The sequence below is a fragment of the Lycorma delicatula genome, chromosome 2, assembly GCF_047948215.1.
Source record: "Lycorma delicatula isolate Av1 chromosome 2, ASM4794821v1, whole genome shotgun sequence".
In the NCBI taxonomy this organism is placed as follows: Eukaryota; Metazoa; Arthropoda; class Insecta; order Hemiptera; family Fulgoridae; genus Lycorma; species Lycorma delicatula.
The window spans coordinates 105,193,639-105,216,368 of NC_134456.1; the positions used below are offsets into that span (position 1 = coordinate 105,193,639).

Below are 22,730 nucleotides of genomic sequence, written 5' to 3' on the forward strand. Positions count from 1 at the left end.
CTAAAGTAAGTGTGTGTTGTATCTGTGGATCAATTATTTAAAAGATGATACTTTGCGAGTGGTTGAATGGTTTGACTTTATCAACAAGAGCATCTATCATTAATGGTTTTCTGAGTATTTTAAACTGTGTTTTTTGTGGGTGGTTTCTTTTGATGGTAAGGAGAAAAAAATTTATTTGTTTATTGTGTTCTCATTCGGTTGTGAAGTTTAATAGGTCACGTTATTTTGTTTGCATATACGTATATACGGTTTTTATGTACACAGTGTTATATACGGGTTTTTACATTTAAGGTGTTTGTATATACGGTTTTTAAATTACCTTGTGTTCCCTTGGTACAATATGTTAGTATATCTGTGCCGTTACGTGAGTATATATGTTTGATCTAAGAATTGTAAAAATTTTCAGTTAGTGCTAGATATAAAAAAAAACCATAGCATGGCCATATGGCTTTGTGAATCTATTTCGAATTGACGATAATATTTTATTATTTCTGAACATTTTACGATAATTTGTTGTATTTTAATTTGTTTTATGTTTTGACAGTAAGACAGTTTCTTTTATTGGAATATTAAATAGAAGTTTTATTTCATATAACAGTAATGTTCAGTTAAATCAATCTGGTTCAGTTTTTCGTTTTAAAAGTTTGTCATTCTAAATAATATATAAACGAGATCATTAGAATATAAAATATTTACTTGTGTGACAAAATCCTTCTATCAGAGAGTATAGAGGGATACTGGATTTAGTTAATTACAAATTTTTTATTAAATAAAAAAGAGTTATATTAAAAATTTATAAAAATTGATCTTTTGTATAAAAAAGCAAAAATTGGTTTTATTCATATAAAGCAAATATTATAAAATGGCATACTGCTGTCATGGCCTTTGAATTGTTTTTAGAGAATTAAAATATAACGTAACCTAAAACAAAATGATAAAGTTGTGATCTCTGGTTAAGCACAAATTTGTGATTTTTTGTTTGTTTCTGAAATGAGTAAAACAAGATGAAATTTACAAGCCCTTCTAAAATAATTAAGATATTAAAAGAATTAATAAAACACCTAGTCATGACTGGCTAACACAATGAAAAAAACTTCATACATGAATAATCGAATTATATATGAAATTGAAATAAAATTCATCAAATATTTCATTTAATAATCATAATATATTGAAAAAAGGATAATTTACATTAGCAATAAAATTCCTGGAGCTTGCGTTAATTACACTAATTATAATCAGTAAATGTAGAGCTGTAAAGAGCTGAAAAGGTCGTTCGTGGTTTGTAGAAAGACAGATTACCGAATTGAACCTTGTAATATAAATTCAAAATAAATTTTATTCTTACACACCTGAACAGCTTCATTGATTACACAAATCCTTCATGCAATCATATAAATAACGCGTTATAAGGTTTATGAGGACTATTATTCTATGCAAAAATATATAATTCTCCTGTAACATACGGGATTTGTATAAATTACTGAATTATTCAAATAGAAAGAATAAAATGATTTAAGGGAAACAATAAACTGTACAAAATGAAAAATTGGTTCAACTGTGAAGTTAAATTAATTGTAAAACGAGTAGTGACGTCATAATATGTGTGCTGCTGATAACTGCCCGTAGATCAGCAACACATATCATTTGTATAGTACATGAATAAAAACATCATAGCTGAAATTAATGTTAAAAAATATATATGCATCATAGCTTAAAAATTATATTTAGAATTTTGGACCCATTTGCTTAACTAAACGTAAAACGTATATTAAATATAAAAAAAACACTTCAAATTTGAGTTTTCCATACAATCCTAAATATTTTATTAATAAATAATAATAATAATTATTATTATTTATTTATTTAACCGCAAAAAAACAGAATCCATTATATGCGGATTAATAAACACGAAAGAATAATAAATCCAAACAAAACAACATTTCATAAATATTCACTAAAATAGTAATGATAGTAATTAAGTAGTCATATTTTCTTGTTTAATGATAAAGACGTTGAAAATGAAGAAATTCCATCAATTAAGACAAGAAACTTGTCTGAACGCTTTCCAGATCATTACTGCTTGTACATACCCGATCTCTATTCCAAGTTGGAGTAGCGTATTCCAGATGACATCGAACTAGCAATTTGTATAGAGTGAGACATGAACGGTCATTCGCAAATAGTTTGCAGATGCATTTAATTAGGCCTAGATTCCATTTCTCTTTACCTACGGTCGCCCCCAAATGAGTAGACATCATCAACTCATCACCCAATAAGACACCTAAATATTTTACACATTCTCTCTTTTTATTAGACAATTGCAAATAGTGTCAGGATACCGAAACATGTGTCTTATGGAAGAAACAAACAAATGTGGTTTTCCTTAAAGTAAGGGGCATATAATTATGTTGAAACCACTCCACGAATGCCAAGATGTTATTCTGAAGGAGCAAAGGAGCAGATAATCAGGCTTGTTGACAACTGGATGATAGATCTTGAGTTTGCCCGCAAATAACTCGAAGTTAACAGCGATTTGCAAAGATCATTTATGAACAAATTATTTAATAACGGTCCCAGGACAGTGGCCCTGAGGAACTCCAGAATAGTCAGAAAAGACATCTTCTGACGTTGTTCCAGCAAAATAACTCAAAAGCATCGACCAGTAGACCATTCGGTCGCCAAAGTTATACCTTTTAAGCTTCCGAAGAAGGTGATAATGCGGCATCTTATCAAAGGTTTTCTGGAAACAGACGTATACAGCTTCCATTTGTCCTCTTTTTTATACAGTAGGATCCACCCTTGAAAAAAATATAATAAATTAAATGCAGTAAAGTGGATTTCCATAAAATCTTGTCGGAATTCAGAAATCAGATGTGAGATTTTATGGTAGAGATAAGTCTGAATGATTCGTTCTAGAATTTTAGAAAAGGTATTAATCATAGAAACAGAACGGAAGTTTTTATTAAACAATGACCAGGTTTGGGGATCGGAAAAACTATTGCTGTTTTTCAAGATACAGGAAAATGACCAGATGAAAGGCTCCAGTTGAAAAAAGAAGTAAGAACAGAGAAATGATTGGACAGATAATTTGACGATTAAGGGCGGAACACAAACGGCACCGCTTGCCGATTTAGAATTAAGTTGTTTGATGGAATCAATCACGTCTTCGTTAGAAATATGAGGAAGATCTACATAAGCACAATTCATAGTTCCCAGGTCACAAGGCGCAGTTACATCATCCTCAGGAGTTTATCGAGGATGATGTATCCCGAGGATTAACCAACTGAAAATGGTTTCAAAAAATAGTGCAAAGAAACTTAGGATCTACGACACTTTTTCCATCGACCAATGATGCCATCATAGTCTTATTTTAAGTCCTTACAGAGACATACTTTGGAACGTTTGACGGTCTATTGACTAAATCTTCCTCACACTTCGTAGCGTTGTTCAGTCTGTCTCGACGCGTTATACTTTTAACCTCCTTGCGTGTATTAGAAAAGACCTCATCTTCCGACTGGACTTGAGTTTCTTTGAAATTTCGATGAGCAGAGTTTGATCACTTTTCCAAAATTGATTATTCCAGCATCCAGCGTTTTAACATGGAGAATATTACTCCAGCTGGAATCACAAATATCTTCACAAAGATTTAAAATGTTGGCCTTTTTATAGTTGTAAGACTTTGTCTTATTCCTATATTTTATACATTTAAATCCTTTTAAATAAATATTAAACGGTGGATGATAGTCATCTGATCTTACTAGACTTGACGAAAAACCTGATATCAAGTTAGCGTTCGACAGCAACTGATCCGGATGTGGAAAATAAAGAGAGCTGGTATCAGTGGAATGAATCTCCAAGCCAACATTATCAACAAAATAATAACAATAAATTAATAATATCTCATGGCTGATGCTTACCGGTAAAAGAAAAGAAGGTCCTGACTCACCGTCAGTCTACAGACCATTATGTATGCTGGACACGCCGGGTAAATTATTGAAAAAATTGCTGAGACCCCGATTACAACTTGTCATTTTGGGAATCTTTCAAGCAGACAGCATGGGTTCCGGTGAGGGAACTCTAACATCCAAGCCAACTCTGATGTGATGAAGGCAATGATGGGCAGTAGGCACAGACACCTTATCACGAGGCTAGTCCAGTTGGTTCTGCTAGTGACACTAGATGTCAGGGATGCTTTCATATCTGCCCGATGGTGCGACATTTTGAATGCAGTTGAAGCAGAATTCAAGATTCCTGAGTACCTTCTCACCATGATTAAGGACTGCCTGAGAGATCGACATCTTAGGTACGACACGTGTGAGGGAATGAAAGGAAAGAGGGTCACCTCTGAAGTACCGCAGGGGTCTATTTATTTTTAATAATTAACCCTTACACACTTAATTAATCCCTTACACACTTTTTTAAATCGGTGCCTGCTCCTACAAAATTAATCTCTATATTTCGTCGTCAAAATACAAGATCATACTTAATGTGCTACTTTAATGGACCTGTAGATGGCGTATATAAAAATACGTTATAATTGCAAACGGAAAAGAATCAAAGCACATTCTTATGAATTCCAATGATTTAATATGGATATTGGTTTTTATGTGGTATACCTGTATAGTATTATAGAACAAATTCATATTATAGCCAGAAATTAATTTTATAGAAGCAGGTAGCGATTCAAAAAGGGACTAGGAATTAATTATTTTGACGAAATTATTTCTAATTTTTTTGCGCCTTTTAATGTAGGTTCCATTTTTTAAAAATAATTATCATTATTAATACATAAAAAGAGATCTTTATGCAAAAATTCACCCGTTTTGAGATTTAATGAGGTTAAAATATTTAAAACAAATGACTAAAACAACTTCATAGATTGCGAATTTAATTTATTATAAACAAATTTGTTTATCTATATTAGCCTCCTTTTAGAAGGTTTCCTGTAGAAAATTATTTTTCTATTTCACGTAAAGTTTGATGATAAGCATTCTTTCTTAACATTACATTGCAATAAAAAGAACTGGCATATAAAAATGTAATAAAAGTGTAAACTATCATGTTTTAAAAGATACGTATAGAAAAAAAATATTACTTTTATTGTAAAATATTATTTTATTTTATATAACCTTAAAGTACAGATGGTGGCGATTTTATTAGTCAATAATATAAATCATTGTCACTTTATAGAACTGAATTTTTATCTCAATTCTTATTGTTTTCTTTCAGTGCGTAATTTTTAGATAAGAATAATGATTAAAAACCAGAAATAAAATGCAAGTTTTACTTCCATTTTATCTTTTTTAAATATTTATATTTTTTATATCATATCACGAAGTGAAATAAAAAAGTAACACAAAAAAAGATAAGAAAAACATAATAAAAATCATTGGTTTTCTATTACCGAACCTTTGTGCAATTTTTGTATTAGCTTATCTACTAAAAGTATTGAACCTTAAAAAACTGTTATAAAATCAATGAAAAATCTTTGGAAAATTATAATTACTTCAAACAATATTTATGCCCCAGAAATCAATAAAAACTTCTGCGAATAATGTTTAAATATTGATCATAAAAATAATTCGACACATTGTTTTGGTTTCCATCGATCCTTATCAGAATTTATATGTTTGTATTAAGGGCGGAACACAAACGGCACCGGTTATTAAGGTAGCTTCTGTACCTTAATAATAGCTCTTGTTTTAATAATGGAATAAATTAAGAGTATTTCATTCCTTATCTTATTCCTTTTATCAGAAAAATTTCTTTAGATATTTGTTTCTAGATAAACTATGTCATGGGCAGATCAGATAAATTTATATGTATTATATAATATGCTATATGATAACTATAATATGCTATGAAGCAGTAATATTCTATGAAATATGCGTTATGTTTATCTACACAATTATAAAACCATCCTTGCACTACCCACGCATCAGAAATTTTCATGTCGGAAGTGGTTCTCATTCACTTCGTATAATACCTGTTTCACTTTTTCTTTCTGAACAACGAAATATCAGAGTTGTATTCTCTGAGAGTCACCAAACTCAGAGAAAACAACTCTATAATGTAATATATACAATACTTTTATTGTATACTATTTTACAATAATATAATATACAACAATACTGAACTGCAAATACAAATATTTACAATACTTATAAACCGATGATAATTATTATCTGAAGTTTGATGATGTCTAAACTATGATGAAACAAAATAAATGAAATTATAACTTAAGACAGTTATAAATTTTTTCGATTCTCGGCAGGCTTATTAAATTCAAAAATTTTCAAGGTCAAATTCTAATAAATACTCCTTGCGAAATGGCCAATAATCTTTTTCAAGGGTTAGGTTAACATACATAAACACAATTTATGCTACATCACAGATCATAAAAATCTGTGATGTAGCACAAATGTCGCGAGCTATCTCATCCTATGACATTGAACTGAAAATAAAGATAAAATTATGAAGATTGTGCAATATTTATTGGCGCTCTTTTGAGGAAGTCACGACTTCCCAAGGTGCTGAGGCGCATCACTTAGGGAATCACCGAGATGAATACAGGTTACATTTCGTTAGGCTTAACTTTTGTATAGCTATAGATTCAGATCATTGATTATGGTAATGGTAAATTTTCATTTTCCCAAGTATGTTTATCATGGAGTCCTTGCTTTTATTAAAATATGAAAATTTTTGTAATTAATGTGTTCTTTACCAGATTTTCTTACATTTCGGTTACCGGTAACTAATTGGTAATTGAAATTAATTAACGTACTGACACCATACGATAATTTTTATCCAGTCATCAAAATTTTTTAGGAATCTAGTATTGAGATATCTAAATGATTGAATCTTGTTTTGCAAATAAAATTTCTTACTAACCCTCACTCTAATTTTCATCTCTAGTAACTTCCATTTAAAGATTTATTCTTTAATGTTTCTTTGAAATTTACTGAAGAACTGGATCGTTTACTTTAAAAATGTTTATTATTACAATTTCATTTAAAAAAAAAATATCTACTACTAAGCCTGTTTAGCTATCCTGTCTGTGAGTTTGGGATTTCCCCAATTTTAATCTAAACTGTTGATGGTAAGATATACGTAGGTAACTATGAAACGAGAAATAAATCAAAGTAATTATTATAATCTCTTTTCCACTTGTTCTGCTTTCTAGTTTCAATATTTTTGTTTCAAGCCGATAAATTTCTCTTAGTATTATCATAATTAGCGCTTTGAATAACATTATGTAAAACGGTTTTTAAATGTATTTTAAGAAGCTTTTTACCTTGAAACTTCTTCATTATGAAACGAACAGTAGTTTGTTTTATGTTAGTACACTGGATATGAATTTCAAATATACGCATTACAAAGGTGTAGAGGTTACCGAAAATAGAGTTTTCAAAGTCTATCCTGGTGAAGGATATTTATAAGATAAAGGAAGTGTTCCTCTAAAGTATGAGTCTGTTCAGAAAATAACCGAACATTTTTAATTTCGCGCCAACGGAGATATTTAGTGACGTGCGGTTGGCAGAAATTTTGTTCTTTATAACCTCCTCTGTAACGACATGTTCTTGGATTGTTAATATCTCGTTTATTTCTCTTATTATTGTTATTTACGTGTAATGTGTTTGAGTGTTAGTAGCGATTTTTGTAATGTGCGATTTTCGGAAGAAAAAATACAACTTATAGTTTTTTATGAAACTGCGGGATACTTTCAACTTTTGAAACAAGCTTACTGAGATGATACTCTGGGTCATATGTAATTTTCCGAATGGTTTTCACGATTTAAAAGTGGTCATCAGTCAATTGAAGATGACTCTAGACCAGAAAGGCCTTCGACTTCAACTGATGACATCCGCGTTCAGAAAATCTACGATTTGATGCATGCAAATCACCGATCGACTGTTAGAGAACTTAGAGAAGAGACTAGCGTCTCAACTGAATCATGCCGTGATATTTTAATTGAAAAATTGAACATGCATCGAGTCGCAGCAAAGTTTGTCCCTCGATTGATGACCGAACAGCAGAAAGAACATCGAGTGGAAGCTTGTCGGCAACTTCTTGTACAAGCTGATGATGATGAAACATTGATGTAAAGCATCATAATGGAAGACGAAAGCTGGGTTTTGGTTACGACATAGAGACAAAAGTTCAATCATCACAGTGGCTCGGCAAAGGATCTCCACGCACCAAGAAAGCATTCAGACTCTATCCGAGTGATGCTGTCTTTTTTCGATTTTAATGGAATTGTTCATTTTGAATTCTTGACTCAAGGTGAAACAGTAAACCGTACGTATTATCAAGGCGTTTTACAACGGTTACGTGAAAAAATCCTCAAAAAGAGATCAGAGTTATGACGAGACAACTCATGGTTCTATCACGAAAATGCGGCCGCATAATCAGCTTTTTGTCAATTCGTCAGTTTTGTGCTAAAAGTCAGATGACTGTCCTGTCTCAGCAACCCTATGTGCCAGTCATGGCTCCTTGCGATTTTTTCTTACTTCCAAAATTAAAATCAGCGATGAAAGGACGCTGTTTTGAGACTATTGATTACAATAAAGCTAATTCGTCATGGACCTTATAGGACATTTCAAATGAAACTATCCGGGACTGCTTCACAAAGTGGAAACACCACTGGGAAAAGTATGCGACTAGGGAAAGAGAGTACTTTGAAGGACACAAGGACCAATAATCTGTAAAATTAATACTAGAGATTAGGAAAATAAAGTTCGGTTATTATCTGAACAGACGTCGTATGTGTACAATTCGATGAATTACGAAACCGACACCAATGGAACACCCCCATGATTGTTTATTCCAGTTTATATTAAAGTGGACAAGTAAATAATTAATAAACTGTAGAATAAGAATTGTAGTATCTTGCAATACGCCATACAATTCTTAGTGATCTATAACTGAGGAATGGAACATTTTTCTCTGTAATAAAACATTTTTATTACATTTTTTTTCTCATTTTTTTGCAGAGTTTTAGCGGTTTGATGCGTCTTATTAAGAAATTTCTTAAAAAGGACTCAGATTATAAAATTGTTTATAATTTAGAATTGTCTGTATTAGGGAGATGTCCGTCCATAAATAAAGATATCAATATATTTACTTATTTTCTTTTAATAAGATAACTATAAAAACCGGTTTAAGAGATTTTTTTTTACCAAGAAAAATTAGTTTACATTCACTTCTTTGTTAAATTATATTCTTTTGCAGAAAAATTAACGAAGTTAAAAATTATTTTTTTTAACCAAATTTTGTCGATATAACTATTTTTCATCGAATTAACTTTAAATAATTAAAAAAGTAAATTATTCTAATAATTACCAAAGTTCGAATAATTAACTTTGTTAATTATTTTTAAAAAAATTACATTAATATATCAGTAATTCAGTGAAAAATTAATTAAAGAAAGGTTATTAAGAATACATAAAATTATAGGAAAATAAAGGGTAAAGAAAAACGAATTCCATCCCATAAATAACGAAAAGGAATTATCTATATGCCGTGGTTATTATTGGAATCAAATTTATGTTGTAAGTGGATTTGTTTTTTATATATGAAATAAAGAAAATATTCACTTAGTTAAATTTAAAACATTCTTTTTATATTTATAAATTGCGAAGTGATAACATATTCATTGTATTTTTTTTTTCTTTTAACAACTACATAAAATGTGAACATATAAATTGCCCAAAACAAATCACGTTTTATCTCTCTTAACAACCTATATTTCTCTAATCCATATTAAAGGCGGTATCTTACATTAATCTTTTTTACAGTTTACAAATAGTAGATTGAAAACCATCCTGTGATATTATATAATATATCTAAAATCTATCACAAATACTTACGTTAACAAAACGATTTCGTGAGATATTATGGAATATTATTTATTCAACGCTATAATAATTTATAGTCATGCAAGCTTATAAATGAGACAGGATTATGTTGAATAACTTTTAAAAGAAAAACTTATGCACAGTTTTTTGGAGACAGGTACCAAAAATATCGGAACAGAATTAGCATACAGATATTTCATATATTTTATGAACGATATATATATATTTAGGTAACATCGAAAGTCCTTGGTCTTGTACACTCGCGTACAAAACTAGTTAATATTATGTTATTAACAGTAGTAAGAATAATTCTACAAGAATAAATTCATTACTCTATACGGATTTTACTGCAAAAACAACAACAATAACAGTAATATTAACAGTAACTACATTTCATTAAAGGTAATGGTTGTGCCATATATGAAGTGTATTTTGCTGATTCGCTTGTGTTAAGCTTAAAAAATATTCTCAAACGTGTTTTTGATTATTCAGTAGTGTAGTGCTTAAATTTTGGATTATACGTTTCTAAATATAATATATTTATATTGTAATGTTAACAATAAGATTGTTTATTTCAATAGATACGGTTTTACAATCTATAATAAATTATTTCGAAAAATCATGAGAGTGGTAACAAAAACCAAATGGAATAATTTTTAGCTGAAACGTTATATTGAAACGTTTTTCAACATAATAATAATGTATTACGTAAAAATCAGAAACTTCTCGCTGGATAAAATAAATGAAAATTATTTTAAAAGAATAACAACTGTGTTAATGGAAAGAGTTTAAAATTAATAAGTTTTTCGAATAAAATATTTAAAAAAAAGAGCTTATACAAAAATTAAAAATTGCATGACGTGTAGTGACTAAGTGACTTCAATACAATATGGAAACTCATGTTTCTGGAAATGAATAATTAACAAATATTGATGAGCCGTATACCAACTTGAACTAAAAAAAATAATTGTCATATAAGTAGTAAATATATGTGTGTATACACAAGCACGCAAATATTAATTTAAAAAAAATATTTTTAACACAAAAGGTATTAGTATGATGTTCATTAAATGTGACATCAAGAGTATTAAACTTTACGTTTAATTTTACATTTGAAATTGTGAAGTGTTTCTTTTTGTTATCGAAACTGTCATAAAGTGTGGTACGTTGAAATACGTAATTTAAAATTTATTATGAATAGGTAAAAAAAGCAATCTATAAATTAAATTGGAAAATACTGCATTTAATAAAATATTACGTACAGAAATAAAATAAATAAAGAGTTCAAGAATAAATGAAATTGGAAAATTTATTTCATTTATTCAAAATAAATTTCAATTTCAATTACAGGTAAGTTTGTTTTTACAGTTTTTTTCTTGAATTTAATAAAAAAATTATATAAGGAAATCATATTTTTAAAGAATGTTGACTTTGCAAAAATTGAGTATACCGTGAAATTTGTTACACTGGTCTGATATTTTACTCAAAGGAATCTATATTTATAAAATAATATTTATATTTTATATAAAATGAACTTTTGTAGATTTTTTTTTAATATAACGGGAACTGCTCACTCTCTCTCTCAATCTCTCTCTCTCTCTCTCTCTCTCACTATATATATATATATATATATTGATATATACTGATATACTGATTTATACTGATATATATATCAGTTGCACTCAATAAAGCCTTGAAGGCGAAATACGTTATGTTACTGTTTTTATTTTGTTTTATTAGAAGTAATACCGGAACAAAATTGCCACAGTAATAATCGAAGAACATAAGAATGAAACAGTAATTAAAAAGAGGTCCGACAATGATGTTCCGTATCCCCGTTGCTTTTTAATCTTTACATAAAACTAGCAGTTAATGATGTTAAAGAACAATTTAGATCAGGAGTAACAGTGCAAGGTGAAAAAATAAATATGCTACGATTTGCTGATGATATAGTAATTCTAGCTGAGAGTAAAAAATATTGAGAAGAAACAATGAATGGCATGGATGAAGTCCTACGCAAGAACTATCTCAGGAAAAAAAACAAGAACAAAACGAAAGTAATGAAATGTAGTAGAAATAATATAGATGGACCATTGTATATAAAAATAAGGAGAGAAAAGATTACAGAAGTAAAAGAATTTTGTTATTAGGGAAGTAGGATTACTAAAGTTGGACGAAGCAGAAGGAATATAAAATGCCGCATAGCACAGGCGAAACGAGCTTTCAGTCAAAAATTAATTTAAACATTAGGAAAACATTTTTGAAAGTACATGTTTGGAGTTTAGCTTTATAAGGAAGTGATACTTGGATGATTGGAGTACCTGAGAAGAAAAAATTAGAAGCTTTTGAAATGTAGTGCTATAGGAGAATGTTAAAAATCGGATAGGTGGATAAAGTGACAAAGGAAGAGGTGTTGTGGCAAACTGAAGAAGAGAGAAGGATTTGAAAAAAATACAGTTAAAAGAAGAGACTGACTTATAGGCCACATAAGGCATCCTGGAATAGTCGCTTTAATATTAAAGGGACATGTAGATGGAAAAAAAATTGTGCAGGTAGGCAACGTTTGGAACTTGTAAAACAAATTGTTAGGGATGCAGGATGTAGGGGGTATACCGAAATGAAACGACTGGTACTAGATAGGGTATCTTGGAGAGCTGTATCAAACCAGTCAAGTGACTGAAGACAAAAAATAAATAAATATCATAATATTGTAAAATGGTTATTTTTATCAGAAAAATTATAATATGGATTATTTGTGATCTAAATATTTTGTATGAATATATATCTTCTTGTTCTATATGTTCTTCTTTTATATACATATGTGTGTGTGATCAAGGTTTTCCTTGATCCTTCCAGGCAAGTGATAAAGTATCTTTTCTTCGTTACATTCAAGCGTGCGCGCGTTTCTGTGGGTAGATCGTAACCTTTGTCCTTTTCTTTGCTTTCTTCCTTCCCAATAAGTTTAGTTGATTTTAGCTAGACATATTTTAAATTAGTTTTTAAAATGAAGGGAACTGTAAAGTATTGCGTCTTTGGTAATTAATCAACTTCAATTAATCATCAATTAATCAATAAATATTAAACTACTAGTTCTAAATACAATAGACTTTAAACTGCGTTTAATTTTTGAATTTATTCAATTATTAAAACAATTATCACTCTCCATAAAAAAGGGATGGTGGGTTAGTTTGTTTGCTGTCCGTAACTGACTTTAAATAATCCCAATGTGGAACTGAATTTACTAATCGTGATACTTGCATGTACATCTAAACGCTGATTAATATCTTGGCTATATGTCAACTAAAAATGTTTACAAACAGCTTTTTGATTAATATAGCCTATTGCCTTGGTATGAATATAAAATAAATAACAATAAAATTATTTTTTTAAATATTTAATACTGTCAGATTTACAAAAAGGAACTTTTAGAAATTTATACTATGTGCTTCGATTCCCTTTTGTCACAAATTTTTCTGTTATTTATTCTCTAATGATAGAATGTGGTAAAATTATTAAATGGTAAAAATAAAATAAAAATGTAATTAATTAGATAATTAAAAAAAAAAAAAATTGTTTTGAAAGGATTCAAATGCTCCTCGTAAAATTTCATTTTGTGATTTAACCACTGTAAGAATATTTTAACAAAAAAATTAAACAGATATTAGAGCAAACATTTTTAAATAGTTCAAATATATTATTTTATCGAAATTTAAAACGGGGATTTCGTATTGTTAAAGGGGAAAAATTTAGCGATTCACCCTGTGGGATTTTATTTTAAATTTAAGGGCAGAAACGAGTAAAAAGTAAATGAACAATAAAACTACTTACGTATAAATTATTTTTAGGATTTTGAACAAATATTCCTTTCCTGGAATTATATAATCGTTAATTTGGTGAACTCCAGCTAATTCAGTTAGTACAATTTAAACGCAGTAAGCTAATCCGCTAGTTTAAAAGTCACAAGTCAGAAATTATTTAATAAAAATAATGTTTATGCAATCTATAATGAATAACTTTCTAATGAGAAAAGAAAAAGTAGACCTCATGCAATTACTAGCAAATTTTTATTGGAATAGGTCAATAATGTAAAGGCAGTATTGTTATTGCCATTTAATATTAATGAAGTTGTCAATCAGATAAATGCAGCGTATATGACAGTATGTTAGCGATATATGTCTGTCACGTATCAAATAGCATAACTTTCTCATAAAATTAATCATGTTTACGTTAACTATCATTTCATACTTCATTGTTAACACAAACGAAACCCAAAACCTTGTCATAGATAGTCTGTTAATTCGATATAGATAAACTTTAGATAATGTCGTATGAGATACACTCAATACATTAAAAATAATGTACATGTTTGAAATACGGTTGCGTGCTGATATTTTAAAGTTGTTTTCTTCTCTGAATAAATAAATTTAAATTAAAAATTAACTCCAAAATTTAAATATGAATTAGGATAAAAAAATTAATTTATGATATAAAAGGCTCCAGCACAGTTGAATTAACAGAATATTGACTAAAAAATGGATCGACTATTAAAAATTTCTACACAAAAATGAAAAATAATCCATATTAAATTTTTTAAATTTCAACTTCTTAAAGTTGAAGTCAAAGTAATGCCAACTATTAATAACTTAACACGAAATCGACTTAGAAAAGTTAAAATATAAATAAGAATTGAAAAACTGTTGTTATAAGATTATTAATAAATTTTTAAATTCGATTCAATTACTAATTTTTAAAAACTATGTTACATTTTACATTTTTCGGCAAATTATATGTAAACTTAAAAATATATGTATATAAACTAGTTGGTCGGGACCCGCTACGTTCGCTCCACCGACTAGCCAGGGCGCGGAACCTTCTGGGCTTAGGTCGTCCCAGCGAAACACCGAACCAACCCTGGATTCGCTGAAGACACAGGGCCTACTCTAGGGACGCAAAAATTTTATAGAAACCTAAATAAGAAACTCATTTACAATAGACAGAATAGTAGTAGTACCTTGACACCAAAGTTAAAAAGTTACTTCTGTTGCCATGGCGATAGAAATATAATAATCAAGTAAAAGGATTAGACTTTTTTTTTCTTTAATGAATAATAAATTTTGATTTTAAGCTATAATAAAACAAAATTTTGTTTAAAATTATTCCCCAAAGCTATCAGAATTATCGGTAATCTGAAACAATGACTTTCGAAATAATGTTTTACGTACAGGTTTTACAAATAAATTTTAAGATGTTTTATAATAAGGAATAAAAAGCGAAGATGATTATCCAGTTTTGCCCAAATAAAATAATTTAAAATAATATTATACATAAAACGTTATTATTTAAAAGACCAGTAAAATAAATATGTTAGGAATTTTAGAATACCTCTGTATTCTAAAATCCGATTTGCTAGTGGAAGAATTGATAGGTTATATAAAACTGTAACAATTTGTTACAGGGATAAAAGTAATTAAAATACTTTGATAAAAATGACATTGGGTTTTTGATTGATTAACTCACTCCATAATGTTTGATAAGGAGAAATTTAACCTTCACTTTTATCGTAAAAATTTGTACAGTAGTAGTAGTAGCTCTGTTGTAAATTAAATTTTTTAATGTAAAACCAACATTCTTTGAATGACATCAGAACATACTTTTTCCTTACACTGTATACTCAATTCAGGAATGTGTAACTTTGTTCAGTGTTGCCTTACATTTATAAAAAAACGAATGAGAAAAATTTTATTGCAAAATATCAATTCACTGAACCCTTCTATCCAGTTAGCATGTTTTTGCAACAACAAAAAAGTAAACTTTAAAAACATTTTATTTTTATTATATAATTTTGGATGTGAATAAAGAAATAAAGGCGGTTCTACAGCTTTTTGCATTTTTAAGAAATATTTGGTATACTAAAGAAGTTTTAACTTTTTTCCGGAACGGTCAAAAATGAAATACAATATTTAAATATGTAAATTTCCTCTATGGTATTTTTTTTAAATACGTATTTTAATTTTTTTAAATAAATTATAACCGTTTTATTTAACACAATTAATAATTTCTTTTTTTAAATTTTAACAGTTTAAGCTGTTTTTACAGCTTATATCAATCAATGTTGTTAACGATATTATTTTTTGATCTGAATAAATTATGGATTTAGCACAGAGATATGATATAAAGAAGAATGATGAATGAATCTGGTTAAGAAGTTAATCAAACTGAAACACTTTTCAGACAACAAAGAGACTAATATCTTCAGCAAATTTTCTTTAACATATTTAAATAGTAAACAGGGTACTGAAGGCGGAGATATTTATTATTTCTCAATTAATCAACAAATATTAAAACACTAGTTCTAAATACAATAGACTTTAAACTGCGTTTAATTTTTGAATTTATTCAATTATTAAAACAATAATCACTCTCCATAAAAAAGGGATGGTGGGTTAGTTTGTTTGCTGTATGTACTGACATTTTTATTTTAGCAGCTATTGGCGCAAACCCGGCCGGCGCGTCACTTGGTTCGCTCTGCCCCAATAGCAGCAGCAGCTGGACCGACAACACAAACACAAAAAAACTGAAAGAAGAAGACGGCGTCCCCAAGACAACCCTGTTGACAATAGCCCAATATACTAAACCTTTCGCAGAGCGAGAAATATATTACGTATAAACTATATTTATTTGTTAATCAAGAATATTCTTAGCAGTTTTGATTAATCTTAAAATTTTAATCATGTAATTGGGAGTTTGGCAAAAAAGAAAAAGATTTTAAATCAGATAAACCTTTTTTATGGTCATAAAGTTTGGTAATCTTTAACCTTTTTATGGTCAAAAAAAGCTTTTGGAGATGCCATTGTTTGTATTTCAAAAAATAGGGTGTAAACCGAACCCGTTATTCTAAGAAAAGAATCCCCCTTTTAGTTCTTTCTAGATTCTTCTTTTCAATATTATTTCATCTCTCTTTTCTTTAGTTGGAAATAAACAGTAAACCTGGCTCACTGTACTGATTCTGTTACAGTATTTTGATAGTGTTTGGATCTTTTCTATTTTTTAGTTCACGAAATATTTTTTATTCCAGGCCATGAATTTTTCGTGTTTCTATATAAGAATAAGTGAATAATTTATTTACTTAAAATATTTTATTTATTTTATTGTGTATATGTATGTTACTTTATTGATTATCACTTACTACGTTATACATTTTCATTACGCATTATTTAAAATATTTATTTAAGACCTTTAATACTTAAACACTAACTTCATTTACACGCATTTTCATTTATCAGCAGTTTCATTACATTAATTAATTATTTTCATTACATTTCATTAGCAGTTTCATCGACAGTAATTTTGTATATAGGAATTACAGCGTACTATTATAATATATTTTCTTTTTTTTTAATAATAGCAAACAATTATTGATATTTCATTAATTACTTTTTTATCTGTTTTAATGTTCCTAACGTTTTATTTTATTTTAATTTCCAGAATGCCAGTGGCAAGACGTATGCCGCCAATCAAGGTGGAACCACTCAATGATAACCTTTCAGAAAAATTAAGAAATTCTTGTAAACCTGGATTGATGCCGATGGGAGGTGTCAAGGTATATCCGTCAGAATGCGTTATGCCAACAGAATATGTACCGTATGCAGAAAGATTACGACATTTCACTGTTCGACCTGACGATGTATGGGTCATATCATATCCAAAATGCGGTAATTAATTTCTTTTATTTTTATAAATAATAAATAATAATAAATCTTCTATTATAATATTTGTGAGCGTGCGCGTGTTTATATCCGAAAAATGGTGTACCGTAATTGTGACTTATGAGTAAAGAACATTTAAATAATAGTTAAGCCAGTTTTACATTTACTTGTAGACTTGGTAAACTAAAAAAATTGATTGTATAAAACGTTTCAGTGTGTAAGTTAAAATAAATTACATTTACAAGATTTTGATTTACCCGCTCAGCATTCTGAAAAAAAATTTAATTTTATATTTTGATCTTTTTCCTAGAATCCTTCCAGCTAAATATAATCTAAGGGAGAAATATTGTTTCACTAATATTAGTAATATTTTAGTAAAATAAAATTACAAAAAATGTAAAAATGTTTGTAACAAATATGTTTTAGGTGGAATATTTTCAGAGATAGAAAATTACACATTTAAAAACTGTTTTTCGATGAGAGAGATGAAAGAAAACAAATTTCATAATTTTAAATGTCAGCTACAAAATTGTTAATGTAATTGTTACATTCATATTTGCAATTTGTTTACAAAATAATGAGTTTTGAGTGATTGATTTTTGTGAATTAATCATAAAAAATCCAGAATATTAATAATTTTCGTGGACGTTCAGTGTATGATATAAAAATAAATGGAAAACTAACTAATAAATATCGAGAAAGTTTGGAAAAAAAAAATACAGAGTAATCAAAAAACCTGTTAAGAAAACGTTTTTCATAGAAATACTGGTATGTGTAGAAGTAGAGGCAGAGTAGTAAAAGTAGTTAAAAATAAAGAAGGCAAGAAAAATTGAACAACTTAAGAAAAAAACCAAACACTTAAAAAGAAGGTAACGTTATAGGCGTAATATTACACATCTGCCACTAGTCAGTAAAGTTTTTTCGTTAATTCGCTATAAAAACAATTTCTTCAAAACAAATCTTTTTTAAAAACAACGTAAAAAAATTGATTAAATCTTTTTTAATATGGAAAATAGTTTATTCTTTTTTATTTATTTATTTTTTTTTTTTTAACCTGTGAGTCCACAGTTAAGCATTACTTCAGAGGATGAGATGAACGATTTGTAGCGTGTGTGAAAATGCCATCGCTGACCGGGATGTATAAACTGACCATGTCAGTTTATTCTTAAGAAATAAAGACAAAATTTAATAAATTTAGTCATGTTATATCTTTACAGATGACTTTAAATTCATTATATCGCTTTATAATGATGGTTAAAAGATTGTAACCTTAGTCTTACATTATCTCCTAATTTATTTCTATTATGAACTATTTTACATTACTGAAATACTCAAATTTTTTCTTATAAATATATTTCCTTTGACTGCCGAATACATATTTTCTTACTGCCCACAATTTAGACAAATACTAATCTGGTTATCAGCTGTTCTATAGTAGTAGCTATTATTTAAATGGATGGATGTCACGTGCTTCAAATATGACACACTCATAAGAAAGCTTTGAAAAATAGTGTAAAGCATCAATTTAATGAACCTCATTCTACTGAAAAATAATGCGCAGCCTATTACTTTGGGAGCTGCTTCACTTAGGAATGGTGAATAATTAAAAAAATAATAATTGTGTATGCTTAAGACCTCACGGCAAAAGTGAAAACTTCTTATTAATTAATTTAAAAATAAATAATAATTAATTATATATAGTTTCTATTACTATATGTACCTTAAAAATTTCTGTTGAACACATGCAATGACTGAATTGCTCTTCAATAATATTTTTCAGTACTTGAACGATGATGCATTAAACGTATACATTGAGAGATAGATGTAGTAATTGCACAAATAATTTCACGTACACCAAACAACAATTATTAACGTATTTAATGTAAAACGAAACACCGCAAGGCAGAAAACTCGCACAACTGACTCTTTCCCTCTCGGTCGAAAAACTCGGCTTCCCGAGTTAAACCGAATAAACGTATCACAGTAAAGCCTTACGGATCATACTTACTCACTACCCAGCTAACCTACTTTACCTCATTCGGCTAAAATCGGCTCCTCCGATTTTTCCCGAATAAGCAATTCACCTTAGAGCCTGACAGTTAAGATTTAATTCGTTACCAGTAGACTATATCCCGCGATCGGCTAAACTCGGTTTGCCCGATTTACACGAATGAGCGTTTCATTTCAGGGCCTGACGGGTTAGTCGTTTTCAGTACCAATTCCAAAGTTTACTTTGCTCTTATAGAACTTTTTATTTAAGAAATAACCTGTTATATCTTATATCTATTTTTATTTAAGCTAGGTAAGAAAGTATGTATATTAATAATAAAAAAGTTATCACATCACATTATAAAGTGGCATTTATTATGTAATTAAATGTTTTATATTAGTACGGACAATGTAGATTACTTTTCACAAAAAAAGTCATTAGACGTGCCTTGATTATAAGCAATAGTAAAAATCATAATTTAACTACGTACTCTACGTTATTACGTAGTTCTTACATTACTATCATCGTCTCCATAGAACCTATTTTTGATATTTTTTATTTTATATATAAAGTACTCCTTCATTTTCATAAAAATAATGATTACTTTTAAATATTGTAGAGATTTTTTAAATCACGTTATCAATACGAATATACCGCTTTTTTTCCTGATTGAAAGGCTTACCTCTTGAACCATTAATAATAGAGTAAAATTAAAGGAGTCTTTCTATGATTTTTTTCCAGTAATTTGAACAAACATTTGGAAAATGAAACTGCATTATCTAAACTAAAAAAGTAATGGGGATAAATAAGGGGGCTGGTGATTTATATTTAAAAAATTTACAAAACTAATAATTCGAACAAGTAAATATAAAGGATAGTAACTTCCGCAAGAAATTAAATAGAAATTATTCTGTTTACGAACTCGCATGTCCACACTTGAAAATATACAAGGGGCACACACAAACACCTATTTCTATCTCCTTTTATTTTTTTATAGTCACAGTTTCTTAGCATTTCCAGTTAGTAGATCGGCATGAACAAATTATCCCCTACGACGACGTATAAATTTATAAACTACACGATTCTTTACAACGATTATTATTTTAAATACGACAGATTATCTCTAAAGTATAAACCGTTTCATTGTAAAACAATTTACTGTGAAAACTTTATAAATATTTTTTTATTTCTCTTAAACGACATACCTTACACTACTTCTCTATATAATCACCACATTAATCAAAACATTCATCGTAGCAATACACCAGCATCAATATACACTCGTCGTATTCTTCTCCTGCCAGTCCATTTAGCCACTGATTAACAGAATTTTTAACTTCATCGTCACCCACGAATCGCTTGCCATCTACAAATTCTTTGAACTTCCCATGCAAATGGTAATCAGAAGGAGCTAATTCCGGGCGATATGGAGGGTGATCGTAAATTTCCCATCCAAATGTTCTCACTAAATCACGTCTCGATCCCGCAACATGTGGACGGCACTATCGTGCAGCAGGACGACGCCGTCAGTCAGCCGCCCACGTCGCCGATATTGAATGGAGTACCGTAACTTACATAGAGTTTCGCAGTAGGATTCTGCATTTACAGTCGTTCTACGCGGCGTGAAATCAATCAGCAGTATGAACCCCAAACCGAAAGACTGTGATCCCGAAAGACTGTGGCTATTAGTTTGCATCCAAATGACTGTGGCTTGACCTTTGTCGGTTTGGTTGGCGTGTAATACGAAATCTATGTATCATCGCCGGTAACAGTCGAATTAAGGAACTCATCATCTTTTTCTACGTAGCGAATCAAAATTTCCAAAGCATATTCCATTTGGATTTTTTTATGACGTGCTGCACCCAACGTGCAGAAACCTTTCTGAAGCCTAAATGGTCATGAACAATGAGACCGATAACAGCTCTTGAAAAATCAGGGAATAAGGAGCCGGATCGGAAATCGTTGAGCGATGATCTTTTCTAATTTCATCATCGACGCGTTTCAACAAGTCCTCAGTGATTATCGACGGCTTCCATGAACGTTCTTCATCATGCACATTAATTCTGTTATTTCTAAACCTTTCACACCATTTTCGGACGTTTCTTTCATTCATTACATTAACACCATGCACAGCAACCGACTGCGTATGAATTTCAGCCGGCTTAAAGTTTTAATGCTTTAAAAAACGTATGACTCCACGTATTTCACAGTCGGCGGCAACATCGATTTTCCTATTGATTTTATAATGTAATAACTCACACGCAATCAAAGATACTACAACGCAACAACTTGCAGACAACAATGCAGTGTGTACATTACTAGCGTGTCATGAACGACACAGATTCGCTACCCTTAAGGAGAGAATCTTCCCAGCGGTCTTTACTTTAGAGATATCCCTCGTAGGTAAGAAATTTTAATAACGTTGTCTGTTTTTAGAATATTTACTTGTATTTGTTTATTTATTTTTCTAAATGAAAACGTTCTGTAAATTAGAAATACAATATTTAGTTTATTTTTGAAATGTACTGTTGTGTAGTAAAATACACATAGCTCTGTTGTCCTATCCTTTAAGGTCACTTAAAGGATAGGACAATAAAATGTCTCTGTTAAAATATCTACAGTCCAGGTGTAATCAATTTTGTTCTTGTTGGACGTATATACACACATAATTTAATTCTACTATAATAATAATAGTAACAAAAACTGAAGACTTCCACTGACAAAATTTCGTTACAGTAATAAAGCCTATTTCTTTCAAACAAATAAATATTTTTTTACGAGTCGTAATATTTATATGTCTTTCCTATGTGTTTATATCTTATTACAGAACTCTTTAGACGGAAAAAAACGCAAGTAATGAGAATTTTAAAACAACGTTTTTTTGAAAAATTATAGAGATCCAGTCACGAAGTTTTGTTTTATATATAATTGGAAAGAGGTTTTGAAAAACTATTATTTGTATGAATTTATATAAGGCTATTTCTCATGTTAAAGTACGTCAACCTTTAAATAACCTTTCTACAGTTAAAGATAGAAAAATGAAATTTAGCAAACGGTTTTAGCAAATACGATGAATTTTTCGAATGAAACCATTACTCACACCAGCACATGAAAAAACAACTCAATAATTTAAATGGAAATAAATGGATGTAATAAATTTAAATATTGTGATAA

At 29.5% G+C, this 22,730-nt stretch overlaps 1 protein-coding gene across 4 annotated transcripts in view; it reads left to right on the top strand.

The window, feature by feature from the left end:
- Positions 1 to 22,730, top strand: part of LOC142319069 (luciferin sulfotransferase-like) — a 359,044-nt gene that overhangs the window by 150,079 nt on the left and 186,235 nt on the right. For all 4 annotated transcript variants that reach the window (XM_075355929.1, XM_075355928.1, XM_075355927.1 and 1 more), the window contains one exon: positions 17,346 to 17,572. In XM_075355929.1, the coding sequence (XP_075212044.1) occupies positions 17,347 to 17,572 (226 nt within the window). In that variant the 5' untranslated portion in view covers position 17,346. The remainder of the gene's footprint in view (positions 1 to 17,345; positions 17,573 to 22,730) is intronic.